This window comes from Ceratotherium simum, chromosome 14 (genome assembly GCF_057802395.1).
Source record: "Ceratotherium simum simum isolate JZ-2026a chromosome 14, ASM5780239v1, whole genome shotgun sequence".
Taxonomy (NCBI): Eukaryota; Metazoa; Chordata; class Mammalia; order Perissodactyla; family Rhinocerotidae; genus Ceratotherium; species Ceratotherium simum.
The window spans coordinates 49,255,577-49,280,122 of NC_141913.1; the positions used below are offsets into that span (position 1 = coordinate 49,255,577).

The 24,546-nt window shown below is 33.9% G+C and overlaps 1 protein-coding gene across 4 annotated transcripts in view; it reads right to left on the reverse strand.

Annotated features, from left to right (window-relative positions):
- The window catches only part of PIGN (phosphatidylinositol glycan anchor biosynthesis class N), a 126,230-nt gene that overhangs the window by 89,234 nt on the left and 12,450 nt on the right, over positions 1–24,546 (reverse strand). For 2 of the 4 annotated variants that reach the window (XM_087439316.1, XM_087439315.1), the window contains 8 exons: positions 15,525–15,618; positions 13,396–13,517; positions 12,845–12,943; positions 10,942–11,048; positions 6,628–6,752; positions 5,419–5,549; positions 4,364–4,480; positions 1,930–1,970 (listed from right to left, as the gene is read on the reverse strand). In XM_087439316.1, coding sequence (XP_087295442.1) covers positions 1,930–1,970; positions 4,364–4,480; positions 5,419–5,549; positions 6,628–6,752; positions 10,942–11,048; positions 12,845–12,943; positions 13,396–13,507 — 732 coding nt within the window. In that variant the 5' untranslated portion in view covers positions 13,508–13,517; positions 15,525–15,618. Of the gene's footprint in view, positions 1–1,929; positions 1,971–4,363; positions 4,481–5,418; positions 5,550–6,627; positions 6,753–10,941; positions 11,049–12,844; positions 12,944–13,395; positions 13,518–15,524; positions 15,774–24,546 lie in introns of all 4 variants that reach the window. The other 2 variants (XM_087439314.1, XM_004422597.3) reach the window with 1 other exon arrangement.

A 24,546-nucleotide genomic window follows, 5' to 3' on the forward strand; every position in this document is an offset into this window, starting at 1 on the left:
TCTCAGCCACACTGTGTAGACTACTCCCTCTCTTGACACTCAATCACACTCCACTGAGTATCTTCAATCTCACTGTGGCTCCTGTCCAGATACCTTCTCTAGTCCCCCATTTAAAGCTGGAGTTTGCTCCCAGGCTCTCAACCCTTCTCACTTTTTCCATCTAAGTACATCCCACAGAAAACCAGAAAACTCCAATAGCCTCTTAATCGCCTCTCCCCTTCCCCCAGAATCTACTGTTGGCCTCCTCTAATCTGTTCTCCATGCTGCAGCCAGATAAATCCTTTCACAATAAGTCAGATCATGTCACTCTCCAGCCTTCAAACACTTCAAGGGCTTCCCTGAGCTTTAGGATTAAGCCCATAAGGCCCATTAGGCCATTCGTGGTCTAGTGCCTACCTTCTTCTGCCTCATACCACACTACAGTATCTGTTGCTTGGAACACCACCTTTCTTCAAGATTCTTTACTATCCCGTGTACCCCCTTACCAGAGCTCTGTCCACATGTTGCTCTGTCTGCCTGGAAAGCCCTCCTCCTACTGCCTTGGCCTGGTATCTCCTACTGATTCTTCAATCTCAGCTCAACCCTCAACTTCTCAGGAAGCCTTTGCTGACCACACAGTCCACCAGATACATCCACTCTATGCTCTCATGGCGTCACAGGCCTCTTTTGTAGTACCTCTCACAGCTATAATTTTACATTTATTTGTATGATGATTTGATTATTATCTGTTCTCACTCCTACACTATAAGCTGCCCAGGGCAGGGACTGTGTCTGCTTTTATTCACCATTATACCCCTTATACAATGTTTAATGTTGATGTTTTAAAGTTTTAATATTAATGTTAATGTTTGCACAATGTTTAAACACACTGCAGACACATAACAATGCTGGTGGAAGGAATGAAAAAAGAAATTCTCATCTAATGTAGATCTGAAGTAGGAGTATTCAGGGAGCAATAGCCGAATCTATATTCAGTTTTTGATTATAATCCAGTCTGGCTAGAAGTAAAACATGTTCTTGTTTTAGGCCTTCAAGTTATTCCTATCCCCTTGACAGCAATTTCTATTGCAAATTAATAAATTGCTATTCTGATTTTATACATTTTCATTTATTTGGGTAATATGCATCCATCCTGAGAGAAGAGACCATTCTTAACATGCTGAGAAAGAACAGGCTTCTGCAACCACAGGCCTGAAAACGAGATTCTAGACCTTGGTTTATCCACCACACTAAGAAATGTCAGCTTGTGAGGTGACCTGGAGAAGGTAAAATATTCCTGCCACTTTGCAGGCCACATACCAATGACGCCATGCCTTCTACAAATAGTGAAAATGGCTGTTTACATAGCATAGCCTCAACAAAGAAAATTCTGTGCTTCACACTTACACATAATGTTACTAGTCTAACTTGATTAGGTTAGCCATGCATTTTCCTGTAATATAAGGTTTCTAGCTGAGTACACTCTTGTCACTTTTTTCCCATTGCATTTGTAAGGATCCTGGGTAGAATTTAAGATAAAATATGTGTTAATCAAAAAAGAAACAGTAACTGACATGCTACAGGAAAGAAACCCGTAATGGGGTTTTATTACATCTGTGCATAGAGCAACTAAGCAAGGCAACCATGACAAGAAAACAGAAATTTAACAGGCATGCAAATTTCAATTTACATAATAATTCTTTAATTAGCCAGTGTTATTTTGAGGGAGTCTTCTCCTTTTAGTTTTACTTGAGGCTTTTTTTATTTTGCTAAAAGAAAGATTAGTTGGGTTAAAATATTTGCACTAAAAAGATTTCCCTTAGTGACTGAAATGTGTTGAAAAATCCTTTATCATCATTACTATTAATACTTTTTTTTCAGATTTTTTTGGTCTAAACTTCTTACAGGAGTTAAAATTAAATTTGAACGTGATTAAATTGAAATGAATACCTGATGGATATCTTGCCTCTTCCAGGTCTCCAACTTCCATTCTGAAAAATACAATTAGACACAAGAGCTGATGTTAAGATTTTAAAAAGAATAAATCATTTCATTATCATGAGTGGTCATTGCTTAATGAAAAACAAAAGTATTGGAAGAAAAGTGTATTTTAAGCCAAATATGAACAAAAAGGGTGTTTAAAAAGGCAGAGCTATATACTTTTAAAACTAGAATTTTAAAAGAATAACTGAAAAGTAAATATTTGGTGTTTTCTGTGATGATTTATTAAACTTTCAAAATGCTCAATTGGAGATAATTGTTTCAAAACATCCAAAGGCTAAGGAAGGAAAGATGGAAGTAAAAGGCACAGTGATAACAACTGCCAGCATGACCACAACTAATTACAATCCTGTAGAGAGGTATTATGGCTACCGATAGCCCATTAGTCCATCTAAGCTTTTCTTTTTTCTGTAATGGCAGTTCCTTGTAAAATACTTAAAATCATAGCTGTGATGCTCCTATTGCCATTAATTCCAAAGTTAAAATAGTATAGTGAGCTACTATTAAAATGGCCTTCAAAGATAACCTCATTCCTGTATCTTGCTACAAATAAATTCAGAAATTTCAATACACAGTAATCAAAACAAATGATTATGACAGACCATGTCTTGATTTAATGACTTTAAGATATATTACCAAAAACGTTCTAAGATATTTTTATGATGAAATTTCCTTTAATAAGCTAATAAAGTTTAAAAATATGTTCCTGCTTCTACTAGTCAGTTACTAAAAATTCACATTAATCCCTTGAGGAAATAATGCACATTCCCCTTCTCTATAACTTACAATCCTTAATATTCCTATGAGAAAAAATACATTATTTCTGTAATGATTCTTAAAGTCATATGATTCTAAAATATTAATTTACTGAGAAAACAAATGCTAAAATAAAATTCTATTTAAGTACAAACATATTATTTAATCTAGCTTCTATTTAGACACAATCTCATCCTTTTATCACAGAGCATAGGAATACAAAATGGTGCAGCTGCTTTGGAAAACAGTTCGGCAGTCTGCAAAAAACTAAACAGAGTAACATATGACCCATTTATTCCTCTCCTCGGTATCTACCAGAGAAATGAAAACATATGTCCACACAAAACTTTTACACAAATCTTCATAGCAGCATTATCATAATAGCCAAAATATGGAAACAACTTGAATGTCCAGAAGATGACTGAATAAATAAAATATGGTATATAAATACAAATGAATATTATTCAGCTATAACAAATACACTACTGATACATGCTACAATGTAGATGAAGCCTGAAAATGTTATGCCAAGTGGAAGAAGCCAGACACAAAAGACCATCCAGTGAATGAGTCCATTTATATGAAATGTCCAGAATAGGCAAATCCACACAGACAGAAAGTAGATTATTGGTTACCAGATGATGGGGAGAGGAAAGAATAAGGAGTGACTGCTAATGGATAAAGGTGTTTTTTTGCAGGGGAGGGGGGAGTGATGAAATATTTTGTAATTAGATAGTAGAAGTGATTACACAATCTTGTGAATATACTAAAAAACAAGGTACTGTACACTTTTAAAACATGAATTTTATGATACAAGAATTATACCTCAATAAAAAAATAAATTCAAAAAAGAAAGAGTCTAACAGAATTTTATTATACAAACCAAAAAGAGTGTTTTATGACAGAAATACCTAAACATGGCTGTGAGTCCGAATCCCTAGAGAAGGTTTAAAAAAAATTTCTAGGCCTCATCCAGACTCATGGAATCAAAATGTCTAGTTACAAGGTCTGGAAATCTGTATTTTTTTAATCTGTATTTTTAACAAGTGCTTTGGATGAGTCTGATGCAATTAATCCAGAGTAAGGCATTTGAGAGGAATTTGTTTTGTCCAGTAGTAAAACCTTTGGAACTCTGAAAAAAACCTTACCTTACAAAATAAGCAGAGCTCCAGGAAAAAGGAATTCCTTTTCTTTATGGATTGAGAAACAAGGGAAGCTTGGGCACCATAGACAGCCTTCAAAAGTATCAGAGACAGGGAAAAATCTGCCCAGTTGCGAAACATCAATTGTGACAAATGTGTGATTTATCTGATTGATAATCTTTTCAGGTAAGATTTGACTCAAGGGTTTAATCTAAATCCCAGCAATAATAAGGCTTGTGAAAAAAAAGCAATAGTATAATTTATACTTGAACTTTCATAAGACAAATAACTAAGACTGTATATTTCAAGCTGAATATTATAAACCAAATAATATGAACTACACAAAAGTAATTCATAGAAATAGTAATGACACAAATATCAAAGTGAAAACTATAAGTTGAAAAGTGTTTTTTTTTTTTAAATTAAACTTTGGTTTTATTTTAAAATGCCATATTTATAAAAACAATAAAGATAAATGTTCACACCTTTCAAAAATGCATCATTAAATCGCTGAGCTGATACTTTTTGGGGATACTTGATTCCAGCTCCCCAAGTGACAAAAGGAGTTAAAGTCTCTGAAGGATGACCAGCTCCATGGACACCTACAAATAAGACACCAAGAGTAATAAGACAAGTATATAAGAACTAATGTATACCTAAATATTTATTTTTTTAAATACTTAGTGTTAAAGAGTTAATCCATATACAGCTAATTCTAGCCACCACACTCCCAAATGCTTGCAACTCTGTATGACAATTAGTTTTAAAATATTCCCCGCAGCAAGTCAGAGCATCAACAACAAACAGGCAAAAAAAAAACCAAAAAGCAGAACGTCTGTTGAGTGACTGTGGTTAAACAAAGAACAACAATAACAAGACTTGGCAGAGATACCACCAGAGTAGCACAGAAGGCAAAAGAACAGGGAAAGCTCCTTCGGGGAGTAACCACCCAAGTCTGGGGCAAGCAGTCGAGGCAAGGTCTGTCCTGGAGAGGACGGCAACGTCTCCAGATGCTGTTTTTCCAGACCACTCTGGCTGGAGTAGCCAAAAGCCCTTTACAGGGCTAGGATTCTGGAATTCTGTATTGTGATTTGGGGACTCAAACCTCATCTTTGCCTTATTTTGTTCTCTGTGCACACATTGTGTTTGCCTTAGGAATCTCACAGGGAGGACAGGCTCCTGTAGGGTGGATTTTCAGGAGTCCTGGGTCCCTCGCTAATGCCACCTTAACCTCACCCCCTTTACCAACACCTACGGTTAACTCTAGGTAGAAAAATATTAGGTAGTTTTTGTTTTCTTCTCCACACTTTTCTCAAATTTCTCATTTTAAATGAGAATATATTCTTTTTATAGTTAGAAGAAAGATTCTTTATATAAGATCAGTCTTTTTTACACTAACGTTTTAAGTATACAATTATTAAGTGCTAGACATTTTGCAGATACTAAGACATCTAATCCTCCTCAACCTTTTAAGATATCTGCAAGCTACATTTACCACTACTTTAATAATAAAGTACATAATGCTTAAAGACAGACTAACCCCAATCTGTCATTCCATGGTCAGCAGTAAAGACAAATGCCGTTTTCCCATCATTTCCATAAAAATCTTTAAACATGGACACAATTTCTTTTACTCCCTCATCAACTATTTTAATATTGTCCTTATATTCCCTGTTTAAAAAGAAACAGAAGAGCAAATTAAATTACATTAATTTGGAGAAATCAAATTTATTCAACATGAACTCATTACATTCAAAGTCAGTAACTCCTGAAATACTTCTAGATTTCATCTTTAGTATTTTAAAACCAGAGCTCTTTAGATTGTTAAAAATAATTTTTTCTCCTTTTAAAAAAGCAAAAGTATCTGAAATCGTTTTCATAAATGATTTAAAGGGAGGGTACTAATTACCAAATACATTTTAATGAATACTTTTTAAGTCTCAAACGTGATAATGATGACTTTCAAGTTCATATCTCTCATAATGCAAGCTATATTGTTTTTGCCACATCAATAGGTAAGTATCACTGTTTCAAGTGTAGAATATTTCTACCCTTTAGAATGTTTGATAATATAATATAACGTATTTAACAAATTATATTTAAGTTCTCCATAGAGTTGAACAAGGTTGGTTTGGTATGAATTCTATCACTTAAAACAGTGCATCAAGTTAAAGATGTGGAGCACGCAGTATTGATTACTGGCAGCTAACCAACAGGCTTTACAGTTACAGTTAGACTTATCTAAACCAAATTCGAAATAAAGAATAAAAGTATAACATGGACTCTTCCTCTTTATCATGGTCTGCAAAAGTGAGAAAAATATTTGCTGTTTTACATAAGGAGTACTACTGAAGTACGGTATACAAAACTTCATACAGTTATTTGCTAGACACAATGCTGATTAAACGGAACATATAAGGAATAGCACCATAAAATGCTTTTTATTTGAAGATTTACTAAAATATTTCTAAAGTATATAGTTTTTTTCTCTGCCTCGATAAATTAAGAATATGGAACATATGTACAAGATCTATTTTACTTATATTAATGTGCAGTCTGGCCACAGCACATGTGATTTTAGCCACCATATCATACTACATCTCATATAATTGAGAACTTATTCTACTTTAGAGTTATTTAAAATGTAAGTTCTGTTGTGATAATTACAAAGAAAACATAACACTTTAAAGTTCAAACAGAACAGCTGTTTCTCTCAAAAACATGAAATTAAACACAGCATTAAAATTACCTCGATGATGGTCGGTGAGCATGTCCATTTGTATCTAGTCCTAATAAATGTAAGAAAAAAACTATTTTCTCTTCATTTAGTTTAGAAAACAAAGATTGGTTGTTTCTGGCAGCATGAAAGAATTCCTATATGTAACAAATCAGTTAAAAACATTTAGTTCGTTTATTTAAAAAATAATTCTGATGAAAATATTTAATTAAATTTATACATAACTATAAAATTAAATTATCTTATTTTGTTTAAATTTGTCCTTAGAACCTACCAACACAAAGTACTTGTTGTCGGATTAGATCTATGTTCAAATAATGAATGAGTGAGCTATTTTCCGTGTTATAATTAGGCCCAAAAAAGGTTATAGAAAGGGGGTCCTCATTTCATGAAGATCTCATAACACTGAATAAAATGCAGCAGATTGAAGAAATATTTTGACAAGCACCAAAAATAAAACAGTACTAGGCAACAGTTTAGAAATGTTTTATCATTTTTAAATGTTTTCAGAGCTGGACTACTTCTTGTTGTCCTGTCTAGTCCAATCATAATCTCTCACTTGGAGCATTATGAATAGCCTCCTAATTATTACCTTTGCCCAGAGACTAGAATCTGTCCTTCACGTTGCGTGAAAGAAAAATGTCCGCTTAATGAAATAGGGTTCAAAGTTTATTATATTAATTTCATAATGATAAACTGGATTCATAAAGCCCTTCTAAAACAAAGGATTCACCCTACACTTATATACACATAAGCATGTAAGTAAGTACCTATGGAGAATACTTTTAAATTATTTTAAATAAGTCAACAGGCTACACCAAGATATATAATTATTGCTCACACAAATGTCTCAAACTATACAAGATGTTAACTTTAACAACAAGAGATATTTAACTTTCCAAGAAAAGTCTGAAGTATTTTTTCAAATAATTCTTCATTGTTACGAATATTAAAAAATACAAATGGTGCCATTAGAGAAACTAGATATTCAAGAATAAAAAAAATATGTAACCTACTACCATCCTCCTCAAAATCATGAAATTGCTCCCTAACTTTCATATACATTCTACTTAGCCCCTAAAAAATTTTAAATATAGATAGAAATGGCAACTTCTTCAAGAGAAATGAGTTGAATTCTAAAGATATAATTGAAAGCTGACAAAAGACAAAAAAACTTAGCAACTGAACTTGTGTTAAATTTATAATTTGTTCTATGAGTGGTAAAAAATAATCAGCTATGTAAAAAGTGCTACTCATTCATATATGGACACAGATCTGAGAAGCTATGAAATACTAATCTTGCAGAACTGAACCCGTTAGATTTCTGTTGCCTTGAGGTGAAATATACTCCTAGTTTCTTTCTTCCCAACACTTAGTATACTTATGCCCATCAGCCTCCGCTTTTTCCCAGCCCCCTTGCATTCAAAGGCACTCATTCACTGCTGTACTCAACAAATAATTACTATGCATCACAGGAGGCTGCTAGATGACTACTCCAACATGCATTCTCCTTTTCTCTCAAAGTAAAAACCTCTGATTTTATGGGACATGTCAATGCTCCAACCTCAAAACCAACCTATTTTCCATCCTCTCTCGCAGTTAGATGTGCCTTTGTGGTTGTGGCCAATGAGATACAAGTCAAACATTCCAGTCAAAAGACTATGTGGACTTAAGGCTCTTTGAAATAAATATAATTTAGTAGGAGAGAAGGTCCTTTTTGATTCCTTGTACTATTGGCCTAAAATATTGAAATAATGGCTGGAACTCGAGCATCTCTTGGATCATGAGACAACTTTGAAGATAAGACTTATGCTCTGAGGAGAGAGGAGAAATTTAGGAGACTGGGTCTTAAAGACACTGTGGAACCACTATAGCAATCCTGCACTGCATTAATCCTGAGCTGCCTACTTCTGACATTATCTTTACCAAGATAGAAGTACATTTTTAAGCCATTTTCTTTTCCTATTACACAAAGCTGAACCTAATCTAACACATGTACTATTGTGCCAGACAATTCCTTGATAGGAGTTTAGAGTTAACAATGAGAAAAAGTCAGTATCTCTGCCAACAAGATGTATACAGGATTGAAGGGGGATATGCCAATGTATCAACAACTATGCTATAGCACAATAAAGTACTAAGACAGAGGTATTAATGGAACACAGAAAACAGTTACCTAAGTCGAACTGCAAGTGGAGTAAAGCAAAAGGAAGTCTGGAAGACCTCATAAAGGAGACGACGCATGAACTGAGCTTTAAAAAGCAAACATTCAGCCTGGATGAACCCTAAGGACATCATGCTAAGTGAAATAAGGCAGTCACAAAAAGATAAATACTGTATGATTCCATTTATATGAGGCATCTAGAATCATCAAACACAAATAAACCAAAAGTAGGTGGTTATCAGGGGCTGGGAGAGTGGTTAAACGGGAAGTTGTCGTTTAATGGGTATAGAGTTTCAGTTTTGCAAGATAAAAAGGTTCTGGAGATTTTTACAAATCTCCAAACAATGTCAATATACTTAACGCTACTGAACCTGTACACTTAAAAATGGCTCAGACGGCAAATTTTATGTTATGTGTATTTTACCACAATTGAAAAAAAAAGAAGTAGAAATGTGCATGGATGTGTAAACCGTTTGGCTTGAATTAAGCACGAGTCTCTGGCCAGGGCACAAAGTCCAGGTGAGACCCCTGACTCCCTCTCTAGCCTTATCTCAGACCTACTCCCAGTCAGTGTTCCCGCCACTTTCAGTTCCTCAAATCCATTATGCTTGCTCTTTCTTCAGAGCCCAAGATTTACATAATGTTGTTGGTCTGAAATACTCTTCTCCACACGCAATCCAGATCCATCCATTTCTTTGTTTCCTATACTTCTTCAGAGATTATCTCAAAACTCTCAAGAAAGCCTTCCCCTAACTGTTCAGTCTAGATTAGAATTTTCTAAACATATATTCTTAGTCCTTGTATTTTTCCTTCACACCACTTAACTTACATTGTTGATAATTTCATATTTTTGTTATTACTTGATTAATATATATCTCTCTACCATATTTTATGAAGTCATAGGCAAATCGTTCTTTATGTTCACTATTATATCACCAATACTAGCAGTGTTGAAATAAAGAAAGGAAAAAAGGCATAAAATCAAGCCAGCCACCAGCTATACCTGCCCATCTACAAGGAATCAAATCCATGATTTTGGAGCATTTTTAGCTCTATATATGAAATTAGAAGCCAAGGGCCTTTACGCAGATGCTAACATAAGTAGATTATATTAAGAAGTGATAATTAGCAAAGTAATTTGTTAATTATTTTCTTAAAGAGATTTATTTAACTTGCAAGTTTTCCCTGTTGACAAAAGTATATGTTAAATGCAAAAAGAAAATTTCAAGGAAAAAGGTCCTGATAAAAGAAATAGGGTTTATTAAAGAATGTACTGAGCACTTAATTTCTGCTAAGAAAATACAAAGAGAAATGCAGGCACATACTGAGGAGCACCTTTACAAACAAACTAACAAAAATGACTATATCGTGGAGAAGTCCACAATGTCAATTCAAAAGACAGTACTGGTAAAAAGAAGAATCATTAATGGTCAATCAGTAAATGCTTCTTACAACGGATGAATTATGAGTTGTAATTTGAGATGAGAAACAATGGATTGGTAGAAAGGAGAAAGCCAATATCCAACCACAATTGAGATTTTCACACAATTTTTGAAAATATAAATTCTACTGTATTCCTGGTGAAACTGTGATAATTGTCACTACTAAATAGTCCAAAAAACTCTATTTCTTAAAGAAACATCTTTTATTGTGACTAATTTGCTAATTTGTTTTTGCTTATCTCATTTTTCTTTAAAGTACAAATGTTTTTAAAAACATCATCTATTTCATGTTATTATAAATGCATTACATTTGAACAACATTTTCCAAAAAACTTTCACACATCTCACATGGTTCCACTACTGTAAGAGATTGGTTCTATGGTCAACAAAAGATCAACAAAGTTTACCCAGAATGATTCAGCAAACTAGGAATGAAATGCAGGTTTCCTGAATTCCAATCTAGGGCTCATTTTATTGTCAGAAACATGGAATTTTAAAAGGTTATCTTTTTAAAATTATTTTTTTAAAACTTCTATTAATTGGTTACTATAGAATGTGTAATTTCTCAGAATTTAGTCTTTTTAAAGTAGTGTGCTATAATACAGAACTTTCAAGTTCATGCAAGTAGAAAAAAACTAAGATGCATTTACTAATAAATAAGTTTCTAGTACTTTAGGTACAAATATATGTGCTGTAGGTTAACCACTCAATAGCACGTACCTTAACATTATCAAAAACCCAGGTATCGAGTTTTGTTACATCTTGAGCACCAAAATCCTCATCATCAGCGTCATAAGCATGTATAAAAACGTGGTCTCCACTAACATCTGAAAAGGAAATTTGGGGAAAAAATTTTTTTAAAATCTTTTAAACTGTCATAAAATATGAAATAGTCTTTTAAAGATTTTTGTGAGTAACCAAAGATTACTCAAAAAGTATTTTGTGTTATGACGGGAAAGAGAAAGATGAGAGGAATAATTAATATTTATTTTATGTGCCATGGACCACGCTTTGTACTTTAACATATGCTGTTGCTTTTTGTTCTCACAATAACATATTCTAGTTTTACAGATATACTACATGTAAGTTAATTAACTTGCCAAAGTAACATAAATAAACACTATCGTTTGTCTCCCTATAAGGATTAAACTATTCAAAAAATTTGTGCATCTTAAGATGTTACAATCTAAAACAGATGAAGTCATTTGGTTTACAAAACTTCCTAAAGTAAGAAGTCAATTGAAATACTTCACTTCACTTATTCATAGACTGTTTATTTTTCTCAATATAAGGGAATAAATATTGCTTATTGCCAAACAGTTTGAAGGGGTCAACAAATATATTAATTTTATACATTTGCAAGATTTTATTAATCATCTAATCAACTTGGTGAATTTCTGAGTTAGATAGGCTCTTACAGGTCATAACAAAGAGATACAATGAAGTAATGACAATCTCTTATAATATCAGTTCTACTAATGACACTATTCCACTGCTCAGCCATTCTCCTTCTCACATCCTAAGTAAAGATTTGAATGTGTTTGTTGGTTACCATAAGAAACGGAACATTCCTATTGGACTGTCTCCAGTTCAGGCATTGGTCCTGTCCTAGCAACCGTAGCCAGAAGTAGGACAGTAAATTTAGTGAGCCATAGCAACCTAATCCACCCTCACCACCACCAGTCCCCCAAAAAGCTAAACTGCTTTCCAAAGAAGGAAGTGTATAAATGGCAAGCAGTTTGAGGTTTTTTGGCCTGCCCTACATAATAATGTTCTATGAATATCACATGTAAAATTCTGAATATATATTTTGCTTTCAGAACATATAATAATCTTCAATAATTCCAATTATTATAATTACACCCATGGCTAAGTAAATTTGTTACAAAACCTTTTCATTATGTAAAATGACCAATCATTTTGCTCCCACTAAAAAGCTTTTAATGACATAAAATTCAAATTGAATTCAACTGATTTTAGAAAATAATATAAATGAATTTTCTAATCAAGAGATGTTCTACACTTGCAGACTCACGCATAGCAACAAATATCACAAATGGCATGATCTTGACTATATGAAAACAGAAATTATAAATATAAATTTTAATGTTTAAATCTATATATGAATATCTGCTAACTTCTTACTAATTTATCAAAGTAAAATTATTTTACTAATTTATCAAAGTAAAACCAGACATCAACATCATCATCATAATGAGGGATTATATGACAAGCACTTTGCTAAATGTTTCACACGAACTATCTAATTTCATCCTAAAAACAAACCTATGAGATATAAATTATTATTGTTATTATCACATTTTACAAAAAGGGAAACTAAAGTTCAGAGAAGTTATCTAACTCGCCCAAGATTATAAAGCTGTTAAATGTTACAGTCATATACAATTTCATCAAATCCAAGATACTAACAACTGTATGATGTGCTAATATTTCAAGTACAACTAACAAGGAAAAATCAAACTGATATGTCACATCCCTATTTCAGAGATGTTAAGTATGTAAAAACATGTATCTCAAAATCAATAAAATACAGTAACATATTAAAAATTATCTCAATTTATTACCTATTTACTATGAAGAAAATATAATCTATGACTCTTACCTTTGGCAAACATAGACAAGATGTCTGGGCTTCCCCAGCTCCATGTGTACTTGCTTTCATTAAGAAGAGAATCAAATTCTACAGGATTTTCCTTCCATCCTTCAGGTAATTGAGAAAAAAAGCAAACAGTAACAACAGTGTTAGTATAGCCCCTAAAATAGTATTCTTAAAATAATAACAATGAGGATTAATTGCAGAACAAATGCAAAACTAATAAAAGATTTTATGTTACATGTATTACACAACAAAAATTTTTAAAAAGCTTACAAGAGATAATTCACTTCTAAAATATAGACTCACTTTTGAATTTTTGAGCGTTAACATGTAGGAAAACCATGGAGCCATCAATCATATTCTTTCAATAGTACAGGATGATAAAAGACTAAAGTTTAATTATTGAATCAATACTAGGGTGTTTATGAAAGCCATGCTAAAATACTTGTCAAAAGTATTTCAAAACACACCTCACTTCGTGTCATGATTCACTGTTAAAGAAGCAATATTTATGCAATAAGTTTTTCACATGACCGAATGGTCTAAACAGACAATACCTTTGGCAACTGCACTGACATCTTCATAAAACCCAGCTATCAGGGCCACATGGCCTGGCCGAGATTCAGTTGGCACACGTGTATGAGATATCCCCCAGCTGCCTTCATGCATTATGATATTCCTAAAAGATATCACAGATGAACAGTTAACATAGACCATGATTAAATGCTCTGTTAAGGCTTTAGAAAAATAAGATGATTACAGAAGGAATCAAAACCAAAAAAGTGAGTCAAAATTTAAGAAGAAAAGGAATCTTTCTGATCCCAGCTGAGTCCCGGTCCTAGCCCTCCCACCAGCTGGATTCAGTAGCATAAGTGAGCCCAGGTGAGATGAACAAAAGACCCACCCAACCACTACAGAGAATCACAAGGCAAAATCCACCACTGTTGCTTTAAGTCACAAAGTATTGAGAGGCTTTGTTACATAAGAAATAACTGATATGCACAATATTATTCTAGTAATGTTAAATTTTATTAGGTGTGATGATGGTATTGTGGTCATGTAGGAGAAAGTCCTTGTTCTTACGAGATACATGCTGAAGTGTTTAGGGGTGAAGCGTCATAATAGCTTGCTTTCAAACTGTTCAGGAAAAAAATAATTAAAAGTTTAAGCAAATGTATGTACACGTGTGTGTCTACTGAGAGAGACAAGGCAAATATGAAAAAAGTTAAAAATTGTTAAATCTAGGTTAGGTTATAGAGATTATGGGTTATTATATAATCCTTTAAACTTTTCTGCAGTTGAAAAATTCTCAAACTAAAAAATTAAGGAGAGGGGAAATGGCTACACTCCTAATTAGGAGTTAAATTATATTCCTAAATTTGAGATTAAAACAGGCAAAAGGTTTTTTTGCTAAAATGTATCAACATTCTTTAACTTGTATCACAGTGATTGGAAAAATTCTGGGAAGAAAACAAAACCACCAGTAATGCCATTGCAGATGAAAGGCCAGCAGAGCAACAAGTTATAAAACAGTTACCGCATTGGTAACATTTTTCAAGATAAATGCTTGATTTTCTGTAGAAAAATATCTTTAAGTACTAGTTTAGATACTTAATATTGACTCACCTCATAATAAAACTAATTTTGGTAAAACACATACATAATAAGTTTTGAAAACCATTGAACCACACATTAAGAGAGAAATATTTTTTAACATCTTCAGTTATATAATGAAAACTGAACTTAGAATGAGGGAGGTATAAAAATTTTGGGGGCCGGACCCGTGGCGTAGCAGTTAAGCGCACGTGCTCCGCTGCTGGTGGCCTGGGGTTCGGATCCTGGGCGCGCACCGATGCACCACTTGTCAGGCCATGCTGTGGCGGGCGTCCCACATAAAGTGGAGGAAGATGGGCATGGATGTTAGCCCAGGGCCAGTCTTCCTCAGCAAAAAGAGGAGGATTGGCAGATGTCAGCTCAGGGCTGATCTTCCTCACAAAAAATAAGGAAAACTAAAACAGGGTAAAAGGATAGAAAGTAACGACCACAGGTGGGGACAGGAGAAGATGGAATATTTTAGAGAAATTTCCACTTGAATTTGAGTTTTAATCTCTCCACAACAGCATTAGGAAGGGCTTTTGAGAGGCCTGCCATTAATCAGAAAAAGAACAATTGTTTGTAGGAACCCCATAAGCCCAAAAAATTAAACATTTCTTTTCAAAGCCACTGAATAGAATCTAAAATTACATTTAACAGTGATATAGACTTGGAAGGGCTTTATATTTTTTATAGAAGGTATATTTTGAGTTGAAGTCTACATTTTCTAGTTAAACACCATTGTAATTAGCAATTCATTAATATTTATACTTGTCATTATTTTTAAAATTTAACAGGTTTTTTTAATGAGGAAAAGATAACATAGTGAGTTGTAAGCCAGGTTTTAGAAATTAGGACAAGTTAGGCCAAGCAGCTAAGGTCATATGTTTCAATTCACCTGATATCAACTTCCATAATAACAGAAATAACTCCTGGCATTATTAGCAAGGAAATTAACTTGCTAATCCATAAGATTAGCAAATGTATATGTGCCCTATTCTCTTTCTCATCGTCACTCCTATGCCCAAGATGGGATAAATAGTATCAGGATAACATTTTCCAGAGGTGTCTTTGTACCAGTTGACATGCTTACCTAATAAATGGCGCTCTAGAATTTCCATTTTCATCTAATTCATAAAGTGCATCTGCTCGCAGGCCATCAGCAACAAACAGCACTAATCTTCTTGCTGGAGGAGGCAATGATGTAAACTGAGGAGTCATTCCATGAACCAAAGGAGATGTAAAATAAATATCAAAGATGGAGGCAAAGAACACAAAATGTACGAGCAATCCCAAAATAAAGAACAGCAGCATATCCAGTGTAACCAATCTTCAAGAAAAACTGAAAGAGGGAACAAAATTAAATTGGGTAAACCTTAATGCAATCATATGTATTTTCACACATTTTGATGACTACATGGAGATTGAACATATATTTTAAAATATTACAGTACATAACTCACAACTTAATTTTCATTTATGGTGCTAATAAACATTATTTAATAACGAGATAATACTGAAATAAAATACATGATAAAGTACACTCAGGCAAAAACAAAAAGTTCAACCACAGTAAACAATTAGCACTAATTATTTATAATAAATTTAAATGCATACTAAGCTCATAAAAACTAGCATAGGATCAAAAAACAAAGAAAGAATTAAATGAGTCCTAAAATGAGTTATGGTTCAGTGAAATCAAATTCTGTATAAAATAGAAAATAGAACTCATGGTGCTCTTGGTTGCCCACATGACAACTGTTGATATTCTAGGAATTTAACATTATTTAAATGTTTGTGGATTATTTTTGACTTTTGGTTATCAGCTCAGGAGACTTCTATCTTCTCTTGACTATCATCAAATTGAGCAGACAACATGCATTTTGTCCATTTAGCTGAATTATAGGAAGGAAAAAGTAGTTAAATTTCATCTGTGCTTCAGAAAATCTGCACTCATTAAGGGAACACTATTTTAGTTCCCTGAACCAATACGAAAAGCAGGTTACACTCATTCATTCAATAAAAAATGTTCTATGCACATATTATGTGCATAACTGTGTGCTGGGGTACTACAGGGAACACCAAGAAGACATAGTCACAAATCTGATGAGCTTACAAGTACTTAGAGAAGGAAAACTAAGCAATGTGAAACATTTAAATATCACTGTAAGACAGTATGATTAAATGTCAACAGCAAACTGTCCACGAGAGTGCTTTTCAAGCCAGTCTATAATTCGCTTTTGTTGATGAATATCTCTGCAGATTAAAAACAACAACAAAGTACTCCAACTTGTCTTTCTTGTAAGGTAACTGCATTAGTTACATATAGTGCCCCTGGGTTGAAAAACACCAAAGATGAAGTCATTTTAATTACAGATACATCTTATTCTTCCTGGCCTGAAGAATTACATCATGGAAGGAAAGAATAGCAAAATACCCTGCAAAAAACTGAAACACTGGGGAAAATACCTTATCAAAGTCAAGTATATCATAAAAAGAAAATAAAATAGAGCAAATCGTCAAATTGTGGGCCACTTTTTTCCTGAGAGAATCAAGAGTCAACTAAATATCAAAGATATTCCACAAAGCATAAAAATCCTTTAGAGAGTAGATGCTATTGTACAACCTAAGGCAAAAGCTTCAGAATAAATATTCTGCTTTTTCTAATATATATAAGCTTCAACTACACAGCAAGTACCATCTTAATAATGGTATTCTGAAAATAAAAATAAAACAATCACTGTGGTAAATTTGGAATATAGAGAAAAACTACCCACGATTCTGCCACCTAAAGAAAAATGTTAACAGGGCCGGCCCCGTGGCTTAGCAGTTAAGTGCGCACGCTCTGCTACTGGCAGCCCGGGTTCGGATCCCGGGCGCGCACCGACGCACTGCTGCTCCGGCCATGCTGAGGCCGCGTCCCACATGCAGCAACTAGAAGGATGTGCAACTATGACATACAACTATCTACTGGGGCTTTGGGGGAAAAATAAATAAATAAAATTATTAAAAAAAAAAAAAAGAAAAATGTTAACAGTTTCCTACAATTTTCATCCAATCTACATTTTTATAGAGGCTCACAATTTTATATATTGATTTTTTCCTTGATTATACATTGACATTTCTCTATTATTTAAAAAAAAAGAAAAAACACCCCTTCCTACACATCATTTACCATTACCACACTCTATTCTATGGGTGCATCTTAATTTTCCTGATCATCCAATTGTTAGGCATTGAGGCTTTTTCCAATTTTTCACTCTTAAAAGTGTCAATGTGATTATTCTAAATTTATATGTAATTTTTATGTTAACTTTTTAGACATTTCACATTATGTGTTTAAGATACTGCCTATAAGTGCAATCAGAGTCAAAGGCTATGAGCATCCTTAAGATTTTTGATATACTGTATATGGAAACAATTTTTTCAGCTGAATACTGATTCTCCTAATAATAAATTAATTTAAACACTTGCAACGTATATTTCTCTTCCTATCTCACGAGCCCTCCTAAAGACAAAGCCATCATCTCAAATAGACAGAGTATAACAAACTAAATTTGATGAATTAAAAAGGAGACATTGAGTAGAATATTCTAAATGACAAAATTTCAAACAGAGAAATTATTAACATCAGTGTTTCAAGAGAGGAGGGTGTGGTCAACTTTGTCAGATACACTTAAAAGACTGGAGAAAGAGCAGGGCAGCCGAGAATGATTTGACCATTTGAAGTTCTTGTTAACCTTACTGAGACATTTCAACAGAGTAGTGAAAGCTGAGCCCATTAAAATGCTTGTTTGAAAAATGAATGGGAGGTGAAGGAGGGTAAGACAGCGGAACGAGCACAGCTCTTTGGGAGAATGTTAACTCTGAAAAAAAGAATAAAAAGGAAAATTGATGCAGAGCCAATATAGGGTTTTCCTCAGCTGGGAGGTACTAGAAGATCTGTGTGCTGAGGAAGGACTTAGAATATAGAAAGAAATCAATGCTGCAGCAGAAAGCTGGAGTAACTACACAAGTAAAAATCTTAGTGAAAGCAAGGAGATGGAACCTAGAGCACAAGTGGAGGACTTGGCCTGCTCCTGGTTTGCCTGGGACCTTCCTGCTTTTGGCACTGCAAGTCTTGCATCCAGGGAAACCTCTCTGTTCCAAGCAAACTATCTCTGGGCTCTTCAATTGGCACTTCTTGTCATCTTGTCAATGGCAGGCTTCTTGTCATCTTTCAAGCATCTTCTCAAATGTGTCACCTCCTCGAGGTTTCTCTGACCACCAAGAAGTAGACCCCTCCCTCATTTTCCTTGACTTAAACAATTATACATTCTGTATTTATTGCTGAAATTTACTTAATGTTTCTCTTCCACTAGAATGTAAGCCCCATAAGGACACAGATTGATGTCTTATCTTGTTCACTACTGTACGTCCTACCTGCTGACAGAGCAGATGCTCAATCGATGTTTTTTTAATGAACTAAAAAAACAAAGTAATTTTGGCTAAGATGAATCTTATTTCAATTCAACAACATTTATTCAAAACCTACTATTTTTCCAGCCTTATGCTCAGCACTGGAAATAGAAAAAGGAATAGACGTGGTCCCTGCTTTCCATATGTCCAAAAAAGGCAGGCATGAAAATAAATGCACCTCAGTATCACAGGCACTCGGTTTAGCAGGGCCACAAGGGACGGGATGACGAGCCAACCAGAGCAAGGAACGGCTTTGAAGAATCACTGACACTTACCAAGTCTTCGAGGATACGGGGGATACTAGGCAATTAAAAGATGTATGCAAAACTGGTGCAGCCTCTGTGGAAAACAGTATGGAGATTCCTCATAAAATTAAAAATAGAAATACCTTATGATCCAGCTATCCTACTACTGGGTATCTACCCAACAAACCTGAAATCAACATCCAAAGAGGCTTATGCACCCCTATGTTCACTGCAGCATTATTCACTATAGCCAAGACATGGAAGCAACTCAAGTGTCCCTCGACTGATGATTGGATAAAGAGGATATGGTATATATACACCATGGAATACTACTCAGCCATAAAAAAAGACAAAATCGTCCCATTTGCAACAAGGTGGATGGACCTGGAGGGTACTATGTTAAGCAAAATAAGCGAGAAAGAGAAAGACAAATACTGCATGATTTCACTCCTATGTGGGAGATAAACCAACACACACACAGATAGAACTGTTTTGTGGTTACCAGGGGCTAGGGGGGTGGGGGGTGGGCACAAGGGGTGGAGGGATGCACTTATATGGTAACTGATAAGCAATAATGTACAACAAAAATTTCACACACACACAAAAAAAGATGTATGCAAGATACAATATCTAGTAGCCCGCTTTTCAAAGCTAACAAGGAACTTTATGATAATTATTTCAGATCCAAAAAATTATCTACTAATGTATGTTTTTAATCTATTTTTTAAATATACACACATTAAATAAAAATTACCTCTATCCGTATACAATTATTTTTCTTTTTGAATGTAAGGGCTCTCTATCATAATATATTCTACTTATTTAAACAAGTCTTACTTTTTCTAAGGTCAATAGTCTTACCAAATTTTTTCTGAAGCACTCTAATGAATGGCATCTATTTTTTAATCAACTTTATTAAAATACAATTTATATACAAAAATGGACCCATTTTAAGTTATACAGGCTTTGACAAATATATACACTCACATAACCAAGCACCAAAATCAAGATATAGAATACTTTTATCACTCCAAGAAGTTCCCCCATGTCCCTCTGCAGTCAATCGCTGCCCCATAGCCCTGATGATAAGCAATCACTGATCTGCCTTCTGTGATTCAAGATGAATTTTGACCATTCTAGAATGTCACTGAGAAGGAATCATGCAATATGTATTGTATTGTATCTGCTTTCATTCAGCATAACATTTTTGAGATTTATGAATATAGTGTGATTTAGTTTGTTTCTTTCTTTTTAATACTGAGAAGTATTCCATTGTATGGCTATGCTACAAATTGCTTATCTATTAACCTCTTGATAGATATGTAAATTGTTTCCAGTTTTTGGCTATTATAAATAAAGCTTCTATGAACAGTAAATGTACAAGAATTGACATATATATGCTTTCATTACTCTTGAATAAATACGCAGAATTAGAATTGCTGGGTTAAATGGTAAGCAGTTGTTTAAATTTGTAAAAAGAACTGCCAAACGTTTTCCAAACTGTTTTACACACCTACAAGCATTGTGTTTAAAAGTGTTTTACAATTTTATTTCATTGACAATCTATAATTTTGCTACAAATGCCATTGAAGAATTTAACTTGATTTTTATAGTAAGTATAATATGCTTCATAATTTCTTAGATATTGTGTATAATGTTTCTTAACACTGTGAGAGTATTCAATTATAGTATTAGCTGCTACTGACTGAGTGCATACTCTGCATCAGATCCTGGGCTTGGGTACTTGACTTACATTATTTCCTCTAATCCTCAGAATTTGCCTTGTAAATGAAATACTGGAATCCCCATTTTCACAGGAAGGAATTGAGTCTCATGGGGTCTAACTGATGCTCCAAAGATCACATACCTAGTGAGGGGAAGAGCTGAGATTTGAACCCTGGGTCACATCACTGGAGAGTCCAAGCTTCTTCTAACATTTATTCAGACGATCAATATGTCCAGACCTGATCTCAGTATCTTTCCTTGGGGGGCAGGATGGCATAATGGTAAAGAGCATATAGCCTAGCATTCCACTGCTGGGATTCACATCCTGCCTTCTCTACTAACTAGCTATATGACTGCAGGCAGGTTATTTCACTTCTTTGTGCCTCAGTTTCCTCATCAGTAAAACGGGGATAACAATAGTACCTACCTCCTAGGGTTGTTATTAGAATTGAGCTAATATGTATAAAACATGCAGAAGAGTCCCTACCATGTCGTCAGCAATCATTAAGTTTTATTGTTCCTGATGTACACGAAGCTGGATTCATCATGTGAGAAAAACTTGTTTGCCATCAGGTTTAAAATCTAACCTAATGGACGTAAATCTCTTGATTAGAGAACTAAGTCCCAAACTTGGTTTTATACCAGAACATTAAGTTTAGCTTCACTGCTTTGCTGCTACTTTCCTTACCTATACAGGCAATTTTTTAAAAATTGTGGTAAGAACAATTAACATGAGATCTACCCTCTTAAATTTGTAAGTGTACAATACAGTACTGTTAACTACAGGCACTGTTGTACAGTATATCTCTAGAACTTATTCATCTTGCATAAGTGAAACTTATACAATAGCCATTGAACAATAACTCCCATTTCTCCTTCCCCTCAGTCCCTGGCAACCACCATTCTACTCGCTGCTTCCATGAGTTTCTTTTAGATATCTCATATAAATAGATTCACGCAGTATTTGTCCTTCTGTGACTGGCTTATTTCATTTAGCATAATGTCCTCCAGGCCAGAAATGTCTGACAGCCCCAGTTGCTCCCCATATTTGCCAACATTTGGTATTGTAATGTTTAATTTTGTCCTTTCTACTGGGAGTGTGGTGGTAACCTAATGTAGTTTTAATTTACATCTCCCTGATAACCAATGATGGTGAACAACTTTTCATGGGTTTAATGGACATTTTTTTAAATTCTCTTTTTTTCCCCTTTCCATTTTTTTAACAGTGTTTTTCAAAGAGCTATACTTTTAAATTTTAAGTTCAATTAATTTTTCTTTTGGTTATTGTATTTTGTGTCCCCCCCCAAGGAATTTTTGTAAATGATAGCACCTTCTTTAGCATATATTTTTAATATTTTTTATTTGAAAATAATTTGAAATTGAAAGAAAAGTTGCAAGAATAATGGTACAAACACCCATATACCCCTTAGCCATATACATCTAATGCTACCATTTTCCCATTTGCTTTACCATTTTCTCCTGCCTCTCCCATCCCTGCCTCACCTCTCCACCTCACCCTCTCCTATGCATGTGTGTGTGTGCATGTGTAAAATCACAGACTATTTTTTCTAAACTATTTGAGAATAAGTTACATACACCATGGCCCTTTACCCCTAAACAGTTGGGTGTTTATTTCCTAAGAATAGTGATACTCTTTTATATCGCTACAGTAGAGTTATCAACTTCAGTAAATTCAAATCAGCATTTTATCTAATCTATACTCCAATTTTTTGAAGTGGCCCAATAATGTTCTTTATAGCATTTTTATAGCTTTATTGAGACATACTTGGTCTATAATAAACTGTACATATCTGAAGTGTATAATAATCACAATTAAGATAATGAACATATCCATAACACTCTAGTTTCCTCATGTCTCTGTAATTCATCCCTACATATTTCATATTTTTTGATATTATTGTAAATGGTATTTTTAATTTCAATTTCCTCTTGTTAGTTCTTAAATCACCACTGATTTTTATATATTTGCCTTGTATCCTGCAACACTGATAAACTGTTAGTTACAGTAGCTTTTATGTAGATGTCTTTTGATTTTCTACAGAGATAACTATGTCACCTGTGAATAAAAGACTTCTTCCTTGTCAATCTATATGTCTCTTATTTATGGCTCATGCTTATTGTACTCTCTAGGACCTCCAGTATGATGTTGAATAGAAGTGGTAACAACAGAAATCCTTGCCTTGTTTCCAATCTTGGGGTGAAAGTGGTCAGTTTTCTAGGTTTTTGTAGATTCCCTTTATTAAGTTAAAGAAATTCCCTTCTACTCCTAATATGCTGAGAGTTTTAAATGAATGGAGGCTGGATTTTGTCAAATGGTTTTTGTTGCATCTATTGAGATGATCATGATCATTTGTTTTTTTACTTGAGTCTTAATGTGGTGAATTACATTGACTGAATTTCAAATGTTAAATCAAGCTTACGTTCCCAGAATAAATCCCACTTGATCATTAAGTATTATCCTTTCTATAGAGAGTTGGATTTTATTTGCTAAAATATTGTTTAGCATTTTACAGCAACGTTTATGAGATGTTAGACTATAATTTTCTTTTCTTGTAATGTCTTTCTCTGGTTTTGGTCTCAGACAATGAGTTGGGAAGTGTTGCTACCTCTTTGATGTTTTTGGAAGTTTGTGTAGATTATTGATTGATTGTTTGATTTTTATTGATTATTTCTTCTCGTAATGTGTAACAGAATTCACCAATGAAACCACCGGCTTGAGGTTTTCTTTGTGGGAAGGTTTTTAACTATAAATTCAATTTCTTCCTATATATAGGGATATTCAGATTATTTACCACTTGTTGAGTGACCTTTGGTAGTTGTCTTTTAAGGAATTTGTCCATTTGTCCATTTCACCCAAATTGTCAAATTTACTGGTCTAAAATTATTCATAATATTCTATTCACTTATTATCCTTTTTTCTATCCTCTAGTCCAGGACCCAGTCTGTCAGGTATTATACTTAGCTGTCCAAAGTAAGTCATTTTTCAAGTACTTAATTCATTTCAGTTAGATCTTAAATTCTATTCAGAGCTAAAGTACATATGGTACATTTAGATGTACAGAAGCTACATTGATATAAATAGCTCTTCTTTATCATGGAAACCTTAGTACTCTCCTTATCATACTTATAAATAAGCAAACATCTATATCATTTCTCACTTTCATTTGCATTTACAAATAACTCCCCGGACTTATGTTCTTTCTTTTCCCAATCACTATTAGACAGCTTTTCTCAAAAAAGTATCAAATGTGTTAGAAGATAATATAAGTTTTCCACCACCCAAAAGTTTATGGAAGTAGTAAAACAAAAATTTCATTTGAGAACTTTGACCTTCTTAAAGCTATGATAGCCAAAGTAAAAATCTAGCTCTGTTATATAGTAACAGTGGGATCCTTGTCAAGTCACTGAGTTTCCTTATCCATCAAAAAAAAAAAAAACTATCAGCCCTTTCCAAGATAGGAGCATTGTAGGAAGTAAATAAGACATGGCACAACACGTATATCAAGTTTTAGCCATACCATTAGATTGTGAAGCAACCCAACTTTTACTCTTCTTTTTTAAATCAAACTCTAAATAGCTGAGTTTACATTATTTTGAAAGAAAGCAATAGAAAAGAAAAAAATACATTTTCCTGCCAAGTTGTAAATTAAGATTGACACTTCTTAT